The sequence below is a fragment of the Musca autumnalis genome, unplaced genomic scaffold, assembly GCF_047663935.1.
Source record: "Musca autumnalis isolate F117 unplaced genomic scaffold, ASM4766393v1 scaffold_1, whole genome shotgun sequence".
Classification (NCBI taxonomy): domain Eukaryota; kingdom Metazoa; phylum Arthropoda; class Insecta; order Diptera; family Muscidae; genus Musca; species Musca autumnalis.
This window is the reverse complement of record NW_027411644.1, coordinates 104836862-104860734: the sequence shown is the minus strand read 5'-3', so window position 1 is coordinate 104860734 and position 23873 is coordinate 104836862. Positions and strand designations below refer to the sequence as shown.

Here is a 23873-nt window from a genome sequence, read left to right as displayed (position 1 = left end):
TTTGCCTCAAAAACTGGGCAAATTACCTATAGTGCAAAGAGTCCGTTTGCGGGGGTCGTCAACTTTAGAGTAGAGTTGTATAGTTCATGAACGAACTAGTTCAATTGAACGATTCATTGAAAAGAGCGTATGAACTAGATCAGTGGATATAGTTCATTATAGTTCAATAGTTCACTGAACTATAATCAGTCGGTGGCCGTACGATCAACGAACGATTCACAATCTAGTTCAGAGATGCACACGAAGAGCATGCTATTCTTGGCAATTGTATGGGAAAGAGAGTTGTGTTTAACGTTTTCGTAAAGGCGCGTTCATGGCTGATCTAGTTCAACATGTCGTTCACAAATACATAAAGTGACGGCGTCGTCTATCTTGAGGGATGCATTCGTAATGTGATCAGTTTGTTTATGTTTTGAATCAAGGTACATGGAATAGCTGTCCGAAAATGAAGATTTCTACAAAAACAGAGACATAACATATTACAATATGTCGAATCGATTACCTAATGAATCTGTGTTTTTGGATAGAAAAAAGGGAAAGCATAAAAAGAAACAAACACGCACAAAGCTTCTACGCAATGACAATTTCTACACACACACAACATAAGATTTTTTGCCAGCCACCTAAATGAAGGATGTTTTTTTCTAAAATTAATTAATCATTCTTAAAGAATGCAATAAAACTATGTAAATGTAATATTTTTGTTATGGAGTAGTTAAATTATATTAGTCTTTTGTTTGTTTGTATTTGGTGTATGTATGCGTTTTCATCAAACGACCCATTAAGAGCCGGTGAACGATTTTTATCCGAATGATTGAACTGGACAGTGAACTATGAACTAGATTACTGACCTAGTTCAGTTTAAAGAGCTGAGCTATTGAACTAGATCTTTCAAATGAACTAGATTGTACAACTCTACTTTAGAGGGGTTTTTAAAGTATGTTTTCTTTTTGGAGGGGTGGGTTACGTTTAACGTTCATATGGGTGAACGAGCAGCACATGCTACCTCACTACCTTTAACGGATATTAAAGGCAGCTTCCCAGGTAACACCACGGGGCCCCGATCAGGGCGTTGCTTGGTACCTTTCATCTCCTACATCACCCGTTTGGTATTCATATGAAAATTGATAAAATTGTTGTCCGGAACGTGTTATGATATCCAGAAACATGTTTTGACGCGCACAAACAATATTTCTTAACTTATGTCAAAGAACTAAGTTACTAAACTTAACTGATTAATTTTCGACTTGTTCGAATTTTTTACACTTTTTATTGTTTAAACCACCCATAACACATTTGAAATTCTTATTAATTTTTTACACCAGAATAAATAAAACGTTAACTGTTCTTTATACCACTGGGTTAGTAGTGTGGAGGCAATAATTCTCCGGCATGCATGCGAACATTAAAAATGTCAACTCTTATCCAACAACAAAAAGTTAAGTTAACAAATCACGTACAAAACTTGACAAAATATTCAGTGACTGCTGTGGGTATTTGTTGTTGGTAGGTGTCAAAAATGTGTAAACAGCTGGGTTTTCTGTTGTCTTTTTAACGTTATTTTGTATTTATTTTAAAATATTTACTGATATTTTTCACAGCAAGACCGGAAACAACCGTTAAAGTTGTTTTAATAGCAAAAGTGAAAAATGCCATAGTAAGGGGAAAAATACAAGTGTCGGATAGCAAATACTTATTTATTAGTATTATTTTCCTCTGTAATACAATATTTAATGGAAAACAATTCATCGCCATCCCTTTCTCTCTGTCGGCTCTTCCTCTTCAACACTAAACTTGACTGATACCATAACTTTTTCTTATTTTCACTTTTATTTGCTATTTTTACCACAAATAGTTTTGATTTGCTTGTCGCTTTAACAATTGCGTTTTGTCGCTTCGCATGTGAGCCCCGCCATCATCATTGATTTATTCGTTTGCTGTTGTTGTTGTCGTCAATTGTTGGCTGTCATTACTGCATGTGAACGACCTAAAAAAAAAGAAATTGTTAAATTCATTCAAACCAGTAAAATAGAGCAATAAAAGCCTCATCTTTTTCATCTGTGAAGGAATTCAAATCAACCGCAAATTATTCACAAGTTGCAAACGTAATTTTATAGCTTTCTTGAATTGTTTGACATTAAAAGTTAATGTAACAAAATTATAATATTTACGGTTTTTGTCAAAACTTAGCTTAACAATATTTACCCACATATGTACTCTGGGTGCCATTAAAATATTGTCTTAAAATCTTTTTTGAATTGTACAATTTTAGATAGAAATAAATAAATATTTAAATTAAAATGTCTATTAGTGTCATTTTGTAGACTTTAGAAGTCCCTATCCTTGAAATCGAAACCATAACAAATAGGTAAATTTATGTTTAAGCATGCACAGCCACGTAATAACTAATGACAGCTTCATTCGGAGACCTTTGGTTCCATTGTATTCATCATGGATATGCTTAAAGATGATACAGAGAAGATTCTCCATGGTTGTTATAATAATATGTATAATTGTTTATAATATGTATAATTGTTAATAATATGTATGTATGTTTAGAAGTCAGAATGAAGTCCATGAAGCTCTTAATATCGAATATGGGCAGTGATAAAGATACGCCAGAACTAATCGCAAACGACGACGTTAAATGTCCACCTAGCCAAAGCGAGGTTATGACATCAGAAGCAGCTGATGGCCTGCCCCCCGAACTGTTCCAGACCGGTGGCGAAATGCTGATAAGCAGTATACATCAGTTAATTACCGAAGTTTGGCAGGAAGAAAGCATACCCAACGATTGGAGCCTCAGCCTTCTATGTCCCGTACACAAGAAAGGAGACAAGACGGTTTGTACAAACAACAGATGCATAAATCTGCTGCCAATCGCATACAAAGTCCTATTAAAATTAGAGTTGGGCAATCTCGTCCAATTAAACGATCCGGATCAATATCTCGTTCAATGGACACCGGTAATTTCTTTGACAAAACTGCGTATACTTAATTTCACACTTTGATTTTTATGATGTCACTCATTCGTCTTTGAACGAGGACAGTGATCCTGATCGTTCAATTGAACGAGATTGAACAACTCTAGTTAAAATAGGAAAGAACCTCTCCGAACCGTTTGAAACAAAACGAGGTTTCAGACAAGGTGACAGTCTATCGTGTGACCTATTTAACATTCTACTGGAAAAGGTCATACTAGAAGCGATTGTATGTATATACGGATAGAGATAAAAATAGCACTATATACAATAAAGTTATAATACTTCTGTCCTACGCAGACGATACTGACATAATAGGTCGATCAGTAACAGCCACCTTTGCGAAAATTGAAAAAATGTCTGCCAAAGTGGATATGGCAGTCAACGGCGTTAAGACGAAGTTTATGCCATCAACACGCAAGATGTCCAGTTGACTCGGACCAACTGTGGATTACAATTTTCAGGTAGTAAATTACTTTATTTACCTCGGCACAGCCATAAATAAAACTACCAACATAAGTTAGGAAATCAAGAGAAGAATAATATTGGCCAAAAGATGCTATTTTGGTCTAAGTAAACAGTTCAAAGGCAAAACCACCTCTCGTCACACCAAACTTTCAGTCTACCAGACGTTGATACTAACCGTACTTATGTATGGATCTGAAGCATGGGTACTACTTACGAAAACAGATGAGGCATAACATCGTGTATTTGAGAGAAAAATTCTTCGAAAGATTTATGGACCAATATGCGTTGACGGTGAATACCGACGTCGTATGAACCACGAGCTATACCAGCCGACCGACATCGATACAGTAAAACGTATAGAGCTACAACGATTGTGTTGGCTGCTGGGAGCAGGATGGATAAAGATACCCCCTCCAAAAAGGCAGATGAATACGAGTCACTTGACGTTATGCGCCCCAAGGGAAGGCCAAAACTCCGATGGAAAGACCAAGTTAAAGATGATATCACATGACATCCAAGATTGGAGAAGTAAAGCAGCAGCTAGTATAAATTATAATATCCCAAAGGGACAAGGGAGATTTCTCTCATATGAATGAATGCACCCCGATTCATATTAGCTCAATGATACTGTTTATCGCCGAGTCCAAACGGCGCACAGTGGTTCAGAATAGTTTTTTGCTTGTCAAAATTCTATAACTTTTGAGCGGATAGAGCTATTTTCATAAAGTTAAACTTTTGTGTTTTTTTATTTCTTCCTATATATTAAAGATGGTCAAACACCAGTAAATAAACTATAAAAATACCAAAAAAAACTAAAAATAAAATTCGAAAACATTTTTTTCACAAATTTCAAAAAAAAAACTACAAAAAATTTTAATTTTTTCAAAAATTAAAAAAATGTTCCTTGGGTTTTCACAAAACTTATATAACTCGTACAAAAACTCATATACGTAAAAAAAATGTCCATTTGTGTAAAAAAAGTTGTAATTCATATATGAAACTGTCTGGAAAAACACACATTTCACCCATATAATTTCAATAAATTTAAAAAAGTGTTAAAGTATATATGGACTGAAAGAGGAGACTCTCGGGCATCTTTCTGTGAAAACAGAACATTGTTCCATGTTGTTCCCCAAAAGTTCTAGTCCACTAAATTTGCAATTTTATAAAATTTAGTACCTGAGGAAAAATAGTGTAAGCGCTAAGCCCACAATCCTACCTACCTTACAAAAAAACAATGAACACAATATCTGTTCTAGTTTCCCAGATATAGCTACTTCTTTCTCCAGAAATTTGCAAAAATTACATATTTCCCAAAAATGGGAAAAATTTTCGTATTTAGGGGCACCCCCCCTACACCCTCCAATATTTTGATCAAATTTGTTGGTTTCCTTAGTTTACTATCGAATCCCATATAGAAATTAAATATCTTCGACAAAACAAAGTTTTGATTTTTAGCCAGGGAAATCAATTTATTAAGACTTCACTTGTAGAGCAGTTTTACATATCTGAAATACTCAAGAAACATTAATTACAAATTTACAATGAGGGGTATTTTGCCATTGTTGAAAATTTGATGGTGCCTGACTTGGGAATCGAACCCGGGCATTCAGTGTGTAAGGCGGGTGTGAATATCACCACGAATATCGCTCTGGAAGCACTGGTTATTAACATTAATCGATCGTCATAAAATTTCATATATGGATGAAATGGAAAAAATTTGGAAAAAAATATTTTCCCTTTTTTGATTTACCCTACTGTCCAGCTCCATGCTGCGAAGTTGCACTGACTAAAGGTATTTTGGTCTCTTCAGTGGTGACCTCTTCCTTTTCTCGAACTTTGGTCGTGGTTTCAGGTTGGTCGACTGCGGCCTTCGAAGTGCTTTACGCAGTCCCTCTGTTCGCGTTTACACCTTTGTGAGATGGTTTCTCTCTCTCTCTCGCACCTCCATGGGCATGTGGTGTGAATTGGGAAGCGAGACTGCTTAGGAACCCAGTAAAACCGTATTAGAAACTTTTGGAGTTTGCCTAGAGTTGGGTAAGCTGGTTACGAGTTCACTGTCCTAGTTCCAAAACGTATGAGTAACGTCATATAAACTAATGTGTGAAATTACGTATACGCAATTTCCCTTCGGATTCCTCTCGTGTCCCTTCGGCGATGTGTAGGGGAACTTATGAACTTTCTAGAAGTGATAAGGGAAGATTATTCTCTCCTTATTGTTACAAATTTTTATAATTGTATTTTAATAAAAAATTAAAAAAAGAAATGTTTATTGCCGTGCATATATAAAATTTGTTCTTTGCAATATAAGTAATTTCAAAAATATTTTCCGGAACATCGAATGAATGCACTTTGTCTGGCAAATATTGCATTTAAGTTATTGACCAGACAACTTAACATACTAAACAAAAATATCGCCCGTTAACCCACATTAACCTTGAAAATGCTTTTTATAATGATACCTATCAGTTTAAAGTTAGCTACCCAAGGAATTTATATTTTTTTTCGCAAACATTTAAAAATAGATGTGCAAAATATTTCTTTTGTTTGCTATTGGTTTTCTTTTTTTGTGAATTCTGTCGAAAATAATTGTACACCTACTCCACCCCAATATCAGCGTCATCATCAATAGTCACACAGCCAAGATCGCTTAACACAAATATATCATATCAGAGAAATTAAACTGTTGTTGTTCACATTGGTTTCACGTTCAGATAAAGAAAGAAGTCTTTGCCATAAAATGAATGAAAACATTCGTATGTACGTAACAACAATAATAACAACACAGTTTAATTTAATTGAAAGCAACAATGTCCAACGATCAATACCGAACCATCAATTAATTGGTCGATATACCGTCCGACAGACCAAACCGTTTCAATTTGGTCTCGAGATTGGCGCTAATATCAAGAAAAAAAAACAATGAAGAAATATTTTTTTTTTCAATTTAATTTCAATTTACACACGTTTTTTTTGTTTTATGCACCCTATGGTATATTGAATATGGTGACTTAGTTCATTGAAGGTATTGAAATCTGACCAATTGTTCACGTTTTTTATGGTTTAGTCATCATTGTATTAAAATGATCGATTTTGAGTGTCTCTATCATGTCTCTCTTTGGACTGCTTTATACAGATACAATAGAGGTAATACTTTATCGGGGACTAGTTCAAATTTAATTGATTAAAAATGTCTGGGAGTTTAGAGGCAAACGATGATCGCTACCACCTACTACACTATTGCATATTTTTAAAAGAGAAGAAATACCTTCCCCGAGTCGTATGTATTTTAAAAATAACGAAATTTGTTGTGTATATCGTATATACTTATGTGTGTATATATATCATTGTTTACAAACAAACATACTAACGCACACAAATTGACGAATTTCATCAACAAGTGTTTTTCTTTCTTTTTTTCCTTTCGATTTCTTGTTTTGATTTTTTTTCAAATAGTTTGGTCAACACGCCAATTACAATTAGAGCCAAGAAATGAGAGAAATAGGGGAGGGAAACTTGTAGATAAATATTTATGCTTTACAATTCAACATATTTTTGCAATTACTACAGGCGTCAGTCTTATTGTTTTTCATTCAAATACAAAGTCCACTTGGCTCACGAATGGTTTCACTTTAATCTTCTGTTTTTTTTTATCTTTTACTGATAATAATTTCTCTGTTCGATTATTTGGGGGGTTTATGGGCATTATTATTTGATTCATTTATAACCACCAGCACAGCACTACTAGACAAAGATTGTAATCGTTGAGTGATTGCTACAATTGGTGGTCAGGTGTATTAGTTTTTGTTGGTGGAAAATTGGTAATGAACTTCACCATAATTGAGTGATTAATTGACTTTGAGAAAAAAATAAGAAACAACCTACAAAAATGTCAAATCACGCGTTATGAGTACAGGTCTTCTGAAATGCTTTTCTGTCTACTAGGGAAGACCGCAAACGAGGCTTCTGTCTGCTATAGAAGACCTTGAAAGGTCTTCGGTCTACCACATAAGACCTTATAAGGTGTTCTGTCTACTATTTAAGATCTTAAAGAGTCTTCTGTCTACTAATGAAGACTTTAAAAGGGCTTCTGTTTACTAAAGAAGAAATTAAAAGGATTTCAGTCTACTATAGAAAAACTTAAAATGTCTTCTGTCTACTGGAGAAGACATTAAAAGGTCTTCCATCTACTAGAGAATACCTAAAAAGGTCTTCTGTCTAATATGGAGGACCTTAAAAGATCTTCGGTCTACTATTGAAGACCTTTTATAGTCTTCTGTATACTAGGAAAGACCTTAAAAGGTATTCTGTATACTAAAGAAGATCTTAAAAGGTCTTCTGTCTACTAGTGTGTACCATAAAAGACTTCTGTCTAATAGAGAAGACTTGAAAAGGTTTTCGGTCTACTATAGAATACCTTATATAAAGGTCTTCTGTCTACTAGGGTATACCATAAAAGTATTCTGTCTACTAGAAAAGATCTTGAAAGGTTTTCTGTTTACTAGAGAAGACTTCAAATGTTTTTCGATCTACTATAGAATACCTTGAAGGAATTTCTGTCTACTATAGAAGACCTTAAAGGGTCTTCTGTCTACTAGAGAATTTTTTAAGGGTTCTTAATCGATATTAATTCAAATTCTAAACTAAATTTGGTTAAGCCTTTGAAAATGCGACAGAACTCTAACGTATCTTAAGACACCTATGTTCAAGTCTTTTTCAAATATGTTTTCCTTTCCATTCAGTCAATTGTGTGTTCTACAAGTAACATCTGTCGAAATCCTACCATGGTTCTTTAAGAATTTATGACAAATAATGAAAACTCAACAAACGGACTTACGAAATTCAAAACTTACACATGTCCTCAACTCTTCGATAGCCATACATATATTATCGGAAGTCTGATAAGTAGGATGGGTAGTACCAACGGGGTTTAATCGTAATCTGCCGCCAGTAACGAATTCTCTCGACGCATTATTTCTCCCTCCCCATTTACCCATATAAGCAGTCTAAAACTGAATATGTCATGCAACCGAACAGTCATGGTAGCACATGTCCTATGGTAGGCAATCGATAATGTAAACCGCCCAAATCGTGATTGAAACGTTTGATTATCAAATTTATGTGTAGTCATAAAGAGGCGTCCGAAAGTGACGTGATATATTCGGAATTATGATCATAATAGAGATCATAATGTTTCGATCATGGTTTCAGCTTAAATTAAAAATGAATAAAATTTGCGGATTCGAAAGTGATTTAGCCGTTGTCCACAAGTTACTTAATCCTGTAAAATTAACCTTTTGACTTCAAGACTAAGTTTCCTAATTATTTGGTTTTCAGAGTTAGTATGGCACACTCATTTGCTAGTCCCGTAGCCACTCCTAGGAAAATTGATCAAATTTCAAATGTCCTGAAACATTATCTCAGCTACCCGAGGATCTGAGGGAATGGACAGCTCTTTGAAGCGGTGATAGGTAAATTTTCTGAACCATTACCAATCAGCTTTTCCAAGGTTCAGAAAAGTACAACGGTTATGATGTCGGGTGGACTGCTAACGGACATGATGTGAAGAAGGGAAGTAACGGGTTGCAGGACACGTCATACAGGGTGCCATAATGATGTCTGACGACTTATGGCAATCTCCTCTTATATGCCAAAGCTCATGGTGAGCATTGATGTCCCCCAGGCTCCAAACAGTTAATGCGCTCCAAAAGCAAACGTATTGTCGGACATGTAACGCAGGGCACAATTACACCTTTTTCAGATGTAATTCGAATCATTTTAGTTGTAATTTGAGAATTCCATTTGTAATTCAAAACGTTTCAATTGTATATCGAATTTATACATTTGTAATTCGAATTATTTCATTTGTAATTCGAATTATTCCATTTGAAATTCGAATTATTCTATTTGTATTTCGAATTCTTCGTTTGTAATTCGAGTTTTTTATTTGTAATTCAAATTATTTCATTTGTGTATCGTATTAATTTGTAATTTGAAAAAAAAAAAACTAAATATAAAACCAATGCAAGCAATTTTTTTTTTAATTTTTTGTTTCGAATTTCTAATGGAGTAATTCCAAATGAAATAATTTTTTTTAATTTTTTGTTTCGAATTTCTAATGGAGTAATTCCAAATGAAATAATTTGAATTACAAATAAAATAATTCGACTTTCAAATGGAATAATTACAAATAGAATTCTCGAATAACAACTGATTTTTTCGAAATGTTACGAATTACAACTGGAATGTTTCGAATTACATCTGAAAAGGTGTATTCATCGGCGGTATGTACACATTAAACAACTCTACCTCGGGAGTCCCACAATTTACTGCTACCGCCATAGATGTCTTGTATGGGTCACTACACTATTTTCAACTGTAATTCAGAAAATAGCAGTTGTAGCAGTTTGTAATTCAGAATTTCCATTTGAAATTCAGATATTTTGTTTGTAATTCAGATATTCCATTTAAAGTTCAGATAATTTATTTGTAATTCAGATATTCCATTTGATATTCAGAAATTACATTTGATATTCAGAATATTTCATTTGAAATTACTGCTACCGCCATAGATGTCTTGTATGGGTCACTACACTATTTTCAACTGTAATTCAGAAAATAGCAGTTGTAGCAGTTTGTAATTCAGAATTTCCATTTGAAATTCAGATATTTTGTTTGTAATTCAGATATTCCATTTAAAGTTCAGATAATTTATTTGTAATTCAGATATTCCATTTGATATTCAGAAATTACATTTGATATTCAGAATATTTCATTTGAAATTCTGAATATTTCATTTGAAATTCAGAACCCTTCAATTAATTTTTCAGAAAATAATTAATTTATGAAATGTAATTTAAATGTGATGTGATTCGTTTACATCAACAAAGAGACATGTTAGCGCTATTAAGTAATTCTAAATTTCAATTGAAATTTTCAGATTTTTAAATGAAATATTCTAAATTTCAAATGAAATATTTGAATTTCAAATGGAATTTATGATTTTCAAATGGAAATTCTGAAATTCAAATGATATATTCTCAATTTGAAATGAAATATCTGAATTTCAAATGGAATTTCTGTATTTCAAATCGAATATCTGTATTACAAATAAAATATCTGAATTTTAAATAGAATTTCCGAATTACAAATGCAATTTCTGAAATAAAAATCAAATATCTGAATTTCAAATGGATTACAGCTGCAATTTTCTGAATTACAGTTGAAAATGGTGTAGAGGTAAACTTAAACGAAACGATGGAAGGCATCTCCTGCTCCTCCGCTTCTTGAACGATCCTTCAGCAAAGCATTGTAACCACCGCAAAGTAGCAAGCTACAGGAGATGGCGACCATGATGTTTCTCCAACTCATAAAGTCTACAATTTCGATGACTTTGTTGCGGATACCGTTGCAATCGAATTGTGGGAACGATGCATTTCCGGGTCGGTCTGAACAACAATATGTGGGGTTAGATGCTGTGTTTGATGTTTTTGGGGAGACTGGAGGTCATATTCCGACGACGACGTTGAGAGATTCTCTAATACCAGAAGAGCCTCTGAAGTGCACCCATTCCCTCCATCCATCCATTACATCTCACCTATGTTGACAAGAACAAAATTTTAAATTTTTTCCAATTTTTTTTATTTTTTGGTTTGTTTCAAAAACATTCATATTTCTTTGCAAAATATGAAAAAAAAAACTCAAATATTTAACCTTCAAATTCCAAAGTTTTTAATGCATCGGATAGCTGATTATGTTATCTGTCGAACACAAAAAATATCTCTATTCGTTCAAAAGTTACAGAGTTTTGACCAGAAAAAAAAAAACGATTCTGAACAACTGTGCGCCGTGAGCATCCTTGCCACAATCTAGTGGACAGGCTTCTCACAACCAGGCACGTCAATATAGATCTTCATGATCTAGAGAGAGGTCCAAAGGTTCTGGCAGGGCCTCTAAATGAACGAGACAATCAGGCAGGCCTGAATAGCATTTTTTGATGCAGTTGCGCAGGCAGACCACCCCTATCAACCACTGCAGAATTCCAAGTCTAATCCAAGTTTTACATGCGTTGACAATATCAAAAAATTGAAATGTTTCTGAACATTTCTAGTACATGTTTTAAAGATCAAACAATTTTCAGTATAAAACAAAATATACACAATATGTCATCTTTCATTTAACAAATTTCTCTTCGTGCAAAACTTCCATTATTATTCTACTGTTAAGCTCTAAAAATAGACCTCATTACATCCACTCCTAGTAACAGATTTCTATATATTATCTCTATTTTCAGATATTCCTGTTGCTTTTAATAGTTTTATACTTTGCATCGTACGTGTTAATTTCACGGTTCAGACGTAAAGATCGTGATGATCTATTTTCCAATGATGAAGACGAGTTGCTAGTGTATCGAATAAGGTAGGAAGAACATAATTGAAGATTGGATATGGATAAAGTACATTCTTTATTCCAATAAAATTAAATAACTTCTTCATTTTTTACTTCCTATTCCTCATGTACCATCCCGACTACTACTAAATATCAATCAACAACAGCTCATGGCTTTGCACATTTTCAATGGCAATTGCGGTTGGTGCGGCTCTATTGTTGCCCGTTTCAATAGCCAGCAATGAAGTATTGCTACTCTATCCGAACAGTTACTACGTCAAGTGGCTAAACAGTTCATTGATCCAAGGTAAGTGAGTAGTAGTTGTTGTGATTGACTGGCCATCACAAGAGCATTGCAATCAAATGTTATGCTTGATTTCAAATGTTTTTTTTTTCTTCTTTTTCTTCATTGCAGGTCTTTGGAATCATGTTTTTCTATTCTCCAATTTGGCATTATTTGTTTTCTTGCCATTTGCCTATCTATTCACTGAATCAACTGGCTTTTCTGGTCACAAAAAGGGCATCATAGCCAGAGCCTATGAAACTTTTACAGTATTTAGCCTATTGGCATTTGTTGTATTGGGCCTGACATATGTGCTGTCAGCCGTAATGGATCCAGAAAAAATTGGATTTCTCTCATTGTTCAGTAAGTATGCCAATCAAGAACAAAAATCGTTTGCATTACAGCGGAAATTGTTTTTTTGTGGCGTGGTTATTAATTTAGCAAAGCCACACTGCTGCAGTTTCCATTTGTGGGTGCAGTTTCTTTTTTGTACTCTTTTGTTTTGTCTTTTATGCCCACATTAATTACCTGTTGTCTTTTTGCTCTCTTTTTTCCTTTACAGATTTAGGCAGCGTTCATTTGCCATTTTTATATTCATGCGTATCGTTTTTGGGTGTGCTTCTACTACTCCGTAAGTTGAAAAAACATTTTTGTTGCCTTTTGTTTTATTAATTTGACTAATTACATTTGCCACTGTGGGCGGGGGCCATATCAGATTATAAACGACAATTGTGTTGCATTTCCATGAATTATAATCTATTATCGGATATATTCAATCTAAAACAATAAACCGATGTGCATGAATGTGTCCGCCATACCGTACATGCGGTTTTTGTTTTATCAAATAAATTATATTGGTATTTCAGTGGTAGGGTACTAATTAATTAGTAGTAAAAATGGAGCAAAGTTTAATGGGTCTTGTTGCCAGAAAAGTTTTAATAAAAATTATAATTTTTTTTATGACCAGCATCAAACCCACATCGACTATAAAACTTTTTATGTTGACTACGTCATTACTGTTGACAATTTAAAATGTTTACGCAGACATAAAGATAATTGCATCGTCTTTTAAAATAATAATCTGACAATCAGACAAGAAGGCAGCCGAGTCAAGAGCGATTCTTAACTGCAGAATTATTTTGTAATAAATAGAATTTTGTATGGCTTTATGTTTTTCACATAGTACCGTAATGGATAATCAACAAACCAATCGATGTCAGACCCTCGATGGATATGCTACTTAGGCAAACTTCATAAAGTCTACTTTGAAAAGACGTATCATATATAGCGATTGGAATTTGAATGCAGAATATCAAGAGTTGCAATGGCCGCAATATACGTGGAACCCGCAGTATGCTCTACCTCGATAAGGTAGAGGTGAAAATCTTTGTGGGCTTCATTAAAGGCAACAACATGGTAAGGTGGTAGCTTACATGAAGATGGGATGACAGTGCAGAAATGAAGTTAAACGGTTATTGCATGCTGGACATGTGTTCTGCGTTATCTATCCAAGTTCAGTAGGAATTGAGGTGGCTGCACCAACTGGATCTTAGTTGTGCCTAAACAAGTCTCGAATGATGGGTGATCTCCGAGAACGGTATTCGTACGATAGGCTTATAAAGCCTCCACAACAGCATCAGTATGAATACTACTCAAACCAATATGCCTGTTGATCTAGAAGTTATTTTTGGCACCAGTCTCTTTACGTCATGAAAATTTTCCAGACATGCATGAGCTTGGGGTACCCATCTCCTAGATCGTGATTTCGGTGATTTTTTCTATAGCATCCAAGCATATACTTCATCGACAACAACTTATTGTGCCGACGCACTGTCAAGATCTTATCTTCTTCATGTAAGTCGTCCACCGAAGACATGAGGAGACTCACTGTTGCAGTTCTTAGGGATGTATTCTGGAATGTTTTTTTCATTGCGTACCACTTACGTTGACAAGCAACACCGGCGCCGTATAGCTTACCACAGACCAACATATCCCTTTGTATGTGGTTAACGAGGTTTCTTTATCTGTTCCCTAAGCGCTGTCGGTTTGAAGACCTTGTTTCTGTTTCTCTTCTCATCTTATCGTTGATAACTGTAAATTGCGGGGACGACTTATACAAGCTGGCGGATGTCACCCGACATGCTCATTCATTGGAAGCTTTGTTATGTTAGCATTTAGATTGACACAAATGCTGTCAACGGTGGGACCTGACATCATGAGCTTACACTCCCCAAGTGCTGTCGGCAAGGGACTTGAGGACCTTGTCCCCACTTCTCATCTTATCGCCGATAGCTGTGACTTGCAGGGACGACTTATACAAACAAGCTCGGTAATGTGACCCCTAATTAGTGGTCGGAATTATTGACCCATCCGACAGTGGGAGCTTCATTTTACCATTTAGCCTCACACAAATGCCGTCAAAGGTAGGCGACCAGACGTCATGAGCGTACAATCATTCGGATATGAAATTCTCTCAATTATCTGTCGGTAAAGCGAGGAATTGCAGAAAGGTGGAGGATCTGCAATTGTTTCAATCCACGGATTTGGCGTTAGTTTCAGAATTTTATATATGACTGGCGACCACTGATGACTGACCGTATCAAATGCTTTACACAGACACTCGACTCCTGATTCTTCCAGCTGCTTTAGCATCCCCATTGAAATTCAATCAGAACCAAGAGACAAAGAGCTTTGGACGATTTTCGTCTTGGACAACATCTGCAACTGTAGTGGTTACTCCTCGACAGGAAGAGATCGCAAACGACATAAAAAACTGTCGATTTTACAGGCTTCGCGGGTTATTAGGGAGACTAAGGACTTTGTTAAGATACTTGACTTCTGGTTGATCCAACTGCTTTATCATCACCATTGAAATTCAGCCCGGACCAAGAGCTTTGAAATATTCGGAGCTTTCAACTCGGATTGTATCTGAAACCGCCTAGGAAACCAGACGGAAGAGTCCGCAAACGACGTATAACATTTCTCTTCGCCCTGTCGCTTTTGCGGTACTCAAAAAATTGTCGTCTAAAATAACCCGCGTACCGAAGCTCATCCAACTCATTCGCTTATTCCATCGCCTCTGCTGGGAGGTATTCGACCAGCTGGAATATTGCGAGGCGACAGCAGTCACGATGTCTCGGTAATTCTTCGATTCTACCCGAACATCAGAGGGATTGGCAGGTGTCTAAAGCGTTGTTCAGTGCATTCTCTAAATACTTCTCAATTGGTTTTTCCATGGTTAAGGAGAGAATAGGGAGATCAGAGGGATTGGCATGTGTCTAAAGCGTTGTTTGATGCATTATCTAAATCCTTCCCAAATAATTTTGCAATGGTTAAAGAATGTGCTGCGTTCAGAGGTTATGGAGTCGGATTGTCTATTGATGTATATGAGAATAGGGAGATTATCCGACCAAAGGGAAATGCAGGGTCGCCAAGTCACTTTATTTGTCAAACCATGTGATACGATGGATTGTCAGTCGAACTGTGACTGTCTCCACTAACCCTGGTGACAGCGTCCTCGTCCGCGGTGAAAAATATGGGGCTATGTATCTGATCTGAAGAATTGGAACGGCAATATTAGGTGTTAGAGTCTGTGGCTGGTAATGTTCTTGGGTAGATGGCGGGGTGTTGCATAATCTTATGACGACGACAAAGGCTCTGGGGATCAAGTTGGCGCGCAAAAAGGTCAGACCTGAACAACTCATGAAATGTGTGCGTTCACGGCTCCCTTTTCATCTCACCGACACAAACCCATGGTGGATGATACGGTGACAAACGAAAAAAATCCATGATCCAATACGAACCAGGAGAATCTGAGCAGGCACTTTTTCTGACATACCGCTCCAAAAATAAAAATAAAGACGAACACAAACATTTAGGCTGACGTCAATCGTCAGATGCTTTCCAGTTTTTAAGCTTCGTCGAAATATTTCTGTTGTGTATTTAAATTGAAAGTAAGCACGCGTTTGATAATGTTTAAATAATAATGTTTTATTTAATAAAATATATAACAACAAAGAAGAATATAAATCGAATAAAAATGGAGTCGAACGTTTTGATCTGTTTGATGGTTGAAATCGAAGTGAACAAGCTAATCATAACTAGTAAGTAAAATGGCAGTAACTAAAAATGTAACGAATACTAATTAGTACAAAAGATACATTGATAGAAAGAGAATTTATAACATAGAAACAGAGTTGCCATGAGTTTGAAATAACTATTGAAATACACCACAATCTCCCAGGCTTAATAAGGACTTGGTCCGTCAGCAGAGCCGAAGGTAGTTTCCTTAGACTTGATCGTCATCTGGCGCAGCATGCACTTGCTGTCTTCCATTTTGAAAAATGTTGATGATTTTGATTAGTTGATGATGATTTTGATGTTTGAATTGATGATTTTGATTTGATGAATTCGATGATTGGTTATGTTGATGATTTTGGAATGGTTGTGTTGTTGTTGTTGTGAGTTCCAGGAATTTGCACGTTTTGTGTGTATGGAGTTTTTACCCCATTTTGAAAAAGCCGGAGATTTCCCTTTGCACTCGGGAATATGCACTATTTCTCCCGGGCTTGAATATTTTTTTGAAAATGATTGATTTTTGAAGTTTTGATTGATGTTGATTGAATTTTCGAATTGATGAATTTGAATTGATTTGATGAGTTGATGTTCGAATTTGATTGTATTGAAGATGTTGATGCTTTTGTTTATACCAACACACCCGTTGAGGTATGTTCAGTGAGTGCCAAATGATTTGCATTGAACAGCTTATTGCACTGATCGTCCGTGTGTGCATGTGTGTATTGTTGCTTTATTTTCTTTTTGATTTTTTTTCGTCTTCACCTGACTCCGTACTTGTTGTACATGACAACTTCTTCCTCATACCCACATACACGGCACTTTAGCATCGATTTGTTTACTTTAGTCTTCATAAATTTGCAATTTGATTGGAAGATGTTGCTGAAGGTTTTGATGGGTTTTCTTCGCTGTTGCCATTGTCGTAAAGGCATCCAGTATTTGCGCCAATTGAGTTGCATCCATTTTAGGTTATGCGTTTATCGAATTAGAAAAAAATTATTTTTTTGCACAAAATTTTATTGAAAACTCTTTGAACTTGAGTTTATCCTCGTCGCCAATTCTTTGTTGTGTATTTAAATTGAAAGTAAGCACGCGTTTGATAATGTTTAAATAATAATGTTTTATTTAATAAAATATATAACAACAAAGAAGAATATAAATCGAATAAAAATGGAGTCGAACGTTTTGATCTGTTTGATGGTTGAAATCGAAGTGAACAAGCTAATCATAACTAGTAAGTAAAATGGCAGTAACTAAAAATGTAACGAATACTAATTAGTACAAAAGATACATTGATAGAAAGAGAATTTATAACATAGAAACAGAGTTGCCATGAGTTTGAAATAACTATTGAAATACACCACAATTTCATTTGTACACTCATACATTGTTCCTCGAAAAAGCAACTAAATGCATCAGAAATAAAAATAATAATTAGACATTACCATAATTACATTACCATTCCTCAGTCGATATGTCTGAAGAGCTGCCCAACTCACAGCGATACCGGTCACATAATTTGGTCATCAAGCTTAACTTTAAACGAGAAAATAAATAAAAATTATTAAAAATGATCTTCGCCCTAACAGGCAAAATTTCAAATAAATAAAAAACAGGCTGGGTCCGGCTGGGATTTGAACCCACGTCCTTGAAAACATATGAAAAAATTTTGTTACGGCGTGTTAGTGTTCAAAGCCAAAAGTCATAACTTCAAAGGCAGCGCAAAAAAGCGTTTGTCATGAAGAAATACAATTCAACGGCCAAATATCCGTTATTGTATTAAACACATTTGCATTTGAAAAACCAAAAGTTCTAGGACAGAGAAGCCATTCCACAGTCGATATGTCTGAAGAGCTGCCCAACTAACAGCGAAACCGGTCACATAATTTGGTGGCTGTGTGGATTCGAGTCCTTGGCTTTCCCTTTCCTTTTTTCACGAGAAAAAATAATACATGTTTGCTTTTCACCTGCGTTAAAAATGCTCAATTGTCACGTTTCGAAGTACATAGCTTAGCATATGCTAAGTATTACGGCGTTATGAAATACAATACTTAAGACATTTTCATTTCGGCAGTCAGCCTTAATTTCAGGAATGACGACTCTGGCCGACGCGATGCTTCGTACATAGAACCGGCCGTCGTGGTATTGGTTATGCAGTGTTGTTGTTGTACTGTAACATAGCTTCCACAGATACTTGTTTTCAGTAGAGAGGTCTCTAATTAGTTTTAAGACATCGGGTTTAGGGTGGCAAATATGCATTATTGCTACAGTTCTAGTGTCTCTCGTGACATTTTCAGTGCAGACTTCATCTCCGGAAGAAGAAACGAAATCCAGTTCAATACAACGTTTCAAGTAAATATCACACAAGAAACGTAGGTGATGGACGCTACACTGAGCAGACTGATTATGGTTTATTCGCCAGTAGTGAAAACATATCTCTATGCTGTGTTGTACTATTTACATACAGAATAAAGCAATATAAATTGACGTTTCTCATTTTTTGAAGTTTATGCATCTCTTTAGCACTCCCTAACAGACTAAACATTAACAAAAAAACTTAAATATAAATTACAAAAGCACTTTAGTGTATTATTTTTAGTTGTTTTATTTATATTATATTGATTCAGTTTTAAACTTCTCCAAAAAATCATCTATAAATTCACCCTTTTTCGGATTATTCTTTCTTGCCAATTTAATACTGGTCTCGAAATTTTTCTCATCACCCAAACGTTTATATGCCGCTGCACGATATAACCAGCTACGGATATTCTTCTCTTCCAGCTTGTTTAAGACATAATCACAATCCATAATGCCACGTTTGTAGTTTTTTAATCTGTAAGAAGTGAAAAAATTAAGAATATCAATATGAGTTTCTGATATTGAATGGTACGGTACGTCTTTCTGAAGTACTTACTTCATATATGCCAAAGCACGATTATTGTATAAAATGGGACTATCCCTTATATGATCCATTGCCTTGGTATACATATTAATGGCCTTTTCATAATTTTGTTTCCGAAATGCTTCGTTGCCTAAACTAAAATTAAGAATATAAAGAATACGTTTTTACGCATTAAGCATTAAAATATGAATATTAATTAATTAATACAACTTACGTTCTAAAATGCTGTGCAATCCGTTCACGTTCTCTTCGTGCTTTGGCCCTTTCATCGGCATCCTTTTCAAATTGTTGCATAAATGTAAATTTATCCATAACATCTGGATTAGATTTTTTCTTCTCATCTTCATCGTCATTTTCAAGAACATTTCGATTCAAAACTGTGCGACTTTCCTTAACCGTTACAATAAAGTTATTCTCATCTATTTCATCGAAAATATTCTTTGGTCTACACAGGGAATTGAAATTAGAGTTTAATCGAGCTTAATAATTAATTTAGACTTACGCGGCTTTCTTGGATGGGCTAGTACTTTCATCCTCCTTCTTATTAGCATTATTTATATCCTCCAACAATTTCATTACTTGATTCACTTTTGATTCAAATTCCAAAAAGTCTTCATCAAATCCTGGTGGGTTGTTCATGATGTTGGGTATATGGTATTCCTTTGGAGTCTGATTTCAAAAAAATCGTGTAATATTTATTTTGACGAATTTTCAATTATGAAAATTCTTTTTCCTATAAACAATCCTGTCAAATGTTGTTGAATGTAAACAAATGTTGCCATAGTTACTATATGCCCGTTCCAGAACCTGCAAGAAGCTACTATTTTTTACTACGATAACAATTTTTCCTTTATGTTATCGACAAAAATAGTAACAATTAGTAGACTCTTGCAGTTCTGGAACAGACCAATATGGTCTGTATCACATATAGTATATCACATATAAGGTGAGGAACAAATGCTTGATTTAAGCATTTCATATTTGCTCTGTTCCAGAACCTGCAAGAAGCTACTACTTTTTACTACGATAACATTTTTTCCTTTATGTTATCGGAAAAAATAGTAAAAATTAGTAGATTCTTGCAGTACTTGAACAGACCAATTATTGCTGACAGTTGGTTCAGAAATGGGTGACTCACCTCTACTGGAGTGGTTTGAATTTTTTCTCTACATTTACGACTTTGGGTTGATGTCTTGCACACTGTCGCCCAGATCATTTGTTCCGTTTTGTGCTTAGGATACTTCAATTTCTGGGACGATTCACAATTCTAATCTCCTCGACTCCACTGAAAGATTGCATAGTCTTGCAATGTTTCAGAGAAGTGATGCGTTCAGGGATGATAAAGTCGTCGCGGAGTAAAACATTTTCTATAGAAATTATTATTCATATTCATAAATTTACCTCAAATAAAACTAATATTTTGTCCTTTTGTTTTTTGTTACAGTTTGCACCCCATTTGGTTTTGTACGTCTTTTTGGTGTGGTGGGTCAAGTTTTGGTCAAACCACATCTGTTACGCGATGTCAATGAGGAATATATAGCATTTCACATGGAAGAGGCTAGTGTCAAACGAAAATTGGCCAATTTGGAATTGCAAAATGTTAGCATCAATGAATCTCTCAACAGTAACGGCAATGGTAGCTATACAACAACGACAACTACATCAAATAACAGCTACATTCGAGGCAGCTACGATATGCCAAATGGCAATTATCTGGCAAGCACCATAACATTTAGTGGTGGTGGTAATTATTTAAATTCCTCCTCCACACAAACCACATCCAATCATCATCACAGTCACCATGAGTTTCGTAGTAATAATTTTAGCAATTACTACAATCATGTTAGCCATAGAACTCCATCATTGTCACATTTGATCCAAAGAAAACCTTTAAATGGCGATAGTTACGATAATCTTGCTAAACTCAATGAAAGACTGAGAGAATTAGAGTCTGAACGTAAAGAATTGGATAAATTACGGAAATCATCGGCATTCCAGAGAAATTTTGTCTATCCTCTGGCTATGTTGTTGCTGCTGTTTTTCACTGGCATAACAGTTCTATTGGTGGTGCAAAATACATTGGAGTTGTTGATTGGTATCAAAGCATTGCCTCTTAGCACAAGGGTAAGTTTGAATGCCACAATAAGTTATGTGTATGTTAGAAGAAATTAAATAATCATTTTTTTCTTTTATAGCAATTTACATTGGGTATTTCATCATTATCCAAACTGGGACCAATTGGAGCTGGTCTCGAAGTATGTCTCATATTTTACTTAGGAGCCACTTCAGCCGTTGGTTTCTATACCATGCCATTTATGCGCAATGTTCGACCACAACGGCGCAAAACATCACTGTCACAATTGATACTCAATTGTGCATTAGTGTTGATTTTAAGCTCCGCCTTGCCTTTGCTAAGCCGTATTATAGGTAAGTAAAAAATAGAAAAAACAGATGACAAAATGTATTGTAAGGTTTGTCTTCGTACTTACTAAATGTTGCTGAAACACTTTTTTCAGCAACTTTTCCTTTATATAACTGTCAAAATCAGAAACATTAGTAATAATTTTTACAAATTATCGAGTACGCAGACAGGCATATTATCAGTCCTACTGTAAAAATCAGGTTATACAATTTAACAATGTCTAAGGTTTGCAATACCGAATTAATTTGAATTGATTGGGGTTAGAGAAAATGTCTCCGACGAGAAATGGCACTTGGACCTTAGGTGCTCATCGAACAAATAATAGACTTGCGAAATTTCCTGCTAGTTTTATCTCGCCTAAATGTCTGCAGTTGAAAAGTTTAGCACCCGTACATGGAATGTATGGGGACAGCAGTTCGGTGTGGAACTCTTGAGAAAGAGTTGCTGATAGCATACATCCCGGCGGTAAATAGCTGTATTTCAGGTTAAAATCCTAGCATTAGACCGCTATTGGTAGGTCATAACCGTCTGGTCTTGGGGGACTTTAATGCGCATCATGAGTTCTGGTTCAGCGCTAGCTGAGCAGAATTGAGCAGAGTATCATTGTTCGCCAGACCTAACCATCGTGTCACCTGATCTGACAAATGTCGTTACCTGGCAACCCGTCATTTCTCTTGGATCAGACCATCTCCCCATAATTGTATCCATTAGCAGACCGCCCGATTTTAACACCTCTGAACGCCGCACATTCGTCGATCATGGGAAAGCTGATAGGCCGGGTTTCAGAGAGTTAACTAATCACCGCATCAGAGGTCTAGCCAGTCCTTCTGATGTTCGGGTAGCGGAAAGGACATTCCGAGACATCATCATCACTTCCCAGTAGATGCGATGGGATTAGCAAATGAGCGTGATGAGCTTCGTCGAGCCCCAGAGTCAGGGTGCTGACGCTGGAACTTAATAGGTTGGTCGGCGAGCATAAGCGGAACAAGTGGTTAAATCATCTGAAGAGTTGCAACATTGGAGCCGGTATAAGTGAATGGTGGGCAACGATTAAGCCACTCTCGAACCTTGGAAAGAAGAAGGATAGGACCTCAGTCACGTTAGTCGCGTTTGGCGACGTTACGTTGACTGACCCGAAGAGGTGTCCAAGTTGTTCAATCAACAATTTGTCGAGCACCCAGGGAGTGACAGGGCGAAGAGATGAGTACAACGTCACATCAGATTTCTTCCTGCCGAGAATGAACCACCAAAGTTTACAATGGATGATGTTGCGAATGCCATCAGTAACGCTAAATCACCCAAAGCGTTGGGCCCTGAAGGAATTTCCATCGTAATGCTGAAATAGCTGTATGAGCCGGGAGTGGAGCATCTCACTCACTAGCCACCCTCATTGTTCCTGAAGCCAGGCAAGGATGCCAGCAAAGTGAATCGTACAGGCCGATTTCGCTTTTGTCGCCCGTAGCAGAGACCCTTGAGACCTTAATCCTCTCCAATATCAGGAATAGCTATCAAGTTGCCGATCATCAGCATGGATTCCGTAAGCAGCACAGCACGACAACAGCGCTGCACGCTATCTCCACATATATTTGTCGAGGACTCAACCAGGATAAGCCGTGTGATAGAACAGAAATGGTGGCGCCTTTGATACTGTCAAGCACTCCACGCTATTTGAAGACATTGAGCAGACAACCCTCCGGGAAAGTCTGAAATGTTGGGCAATTAATTATATGTGTGGACGCCAGTCGTACGTGGAATTAAGGAACAAGAAGTCCAAACCCCGTAGAGTGAAACAAGGAGTTCCCCAAGGTGGGGTAATATTTCCGGAACTGTTAAACCTCTACCTCTCCAGTATTCCGCCCCCTCCAGACGGCATCGAGGTCGTAACGTATGCGGATGATTGTACGATCCTGACGTCAGGTACCTTCCCTGATGACATCTGTGAAAAACAGAACTCCTGTTTAACCGATCTCAACACCTTTTTTAACTCAAGGAATATGCAGACATCCGCCACGAAATCTACGGCCACTCTGTTTACCACATAGACGGCGCAGGTGAGAAGAGAGTTGAATGTCGTGATCGATGGTAGCAGAATTCCGACCACAAAATGCCCCAAAATTCTGGTGGTCACATTCAACAACACTTTCACGTCGTGCCCTCATGGCGCAGCTATCTGCGACAAACTAAAAAGTAGGAACAATGTCCTAAAGGCAGCACCTTGTTGACCACATATAACGCGACAGGTCGGTCTGTGGTAAGCTATGCGGCGCCAATTTGGTCTCCGAATTTATGTGATAGGCAATGACATCTGTGAAAAACAGAACTCCTGTTTAACCGATCTTACCACCTTTTCAACTC

The 23873-nt window shown here is 36.3% G+C and overlaps 2 protein-coding genes across 3 annotated transcripts in view; one reads left to right on the top strand and one right to left on the bottom strand.

The window, feature by feature from the left end:
* LOC141403881 (protein Lilipod-like) overlaps positions 1-23873 on the top strand; it is a 92925-nt gene that overhangs the window by 55162 nt on the left and 13890 nt on the right. For both annotated transcript variants that reach the window (XM_073986956.1, XM_073986948.1), the window contains exons 2-7: positions 11743-11867; positions 12005-12144; positions 12253-12483; positions 12683-12751; positions 20541-21220; positions 21292-21523. In XM_073986956.1, the coding sequence (XP_073843057.1) occupies positions 11743-11867; positions 12005-12144; positions 12253-12483; positions 12683-12751; positions 20541-21220; positions 21292-21523 (1477 nt within the window). The remainder of the gene's footprint in view (positions 1-11742; positions 11868-12004; positions 12145-12252; positions 12484-12682; positions 12752-20540; positions 21221-21291; positions 21524-23873) is intronic.
* LOC141390721 (tetratricopeptide repeat protein 12-like) lies at positions 18794-19844 on the bottom strand. The gene is made up of 4 exons (XM_073963658.1): positions 19599-19844; positions 19311-19541; positions 19109-19231; positions 18794-19027 (listed from the first exon to the last, which is right to left on the bottom strand). Exons 1-4 carry the CDS (start codon positions 19733-19735, stop codon positions 18808-18810), a joined length of 711 nt encoding a protein of 236 aa, XP_073819759.1. The 5' UTR covers positions 19736-19844; the 3' UTR covers positions 18794-18807.

Excerpts from the sequence above, each read along its gene's own strand:
- LOC141390721 (XM_073963658.1), bottom strand. The coding sequence starts at position 19,735 with ATGAACAACCCACCAGGATTTGATGAAGACTTTTTGGAATTTGAATCA. Across the intron at positions 19,542-19,598 it reads AGCCCATCCAAGAAAGCCGC|ACCAAAGAATATTTTCGATG; the intron begins GTAAGTCTAAAT and ends TTCCCTGTGTAG. Across the intron at positions 19,232-19,310 it reads ATTGCACAGCATTTTAGAAC|TTTAGGCAACGAAGCATTTC; the intron begins GTAAGTTGTATT and ends TCTTAATTTTAG.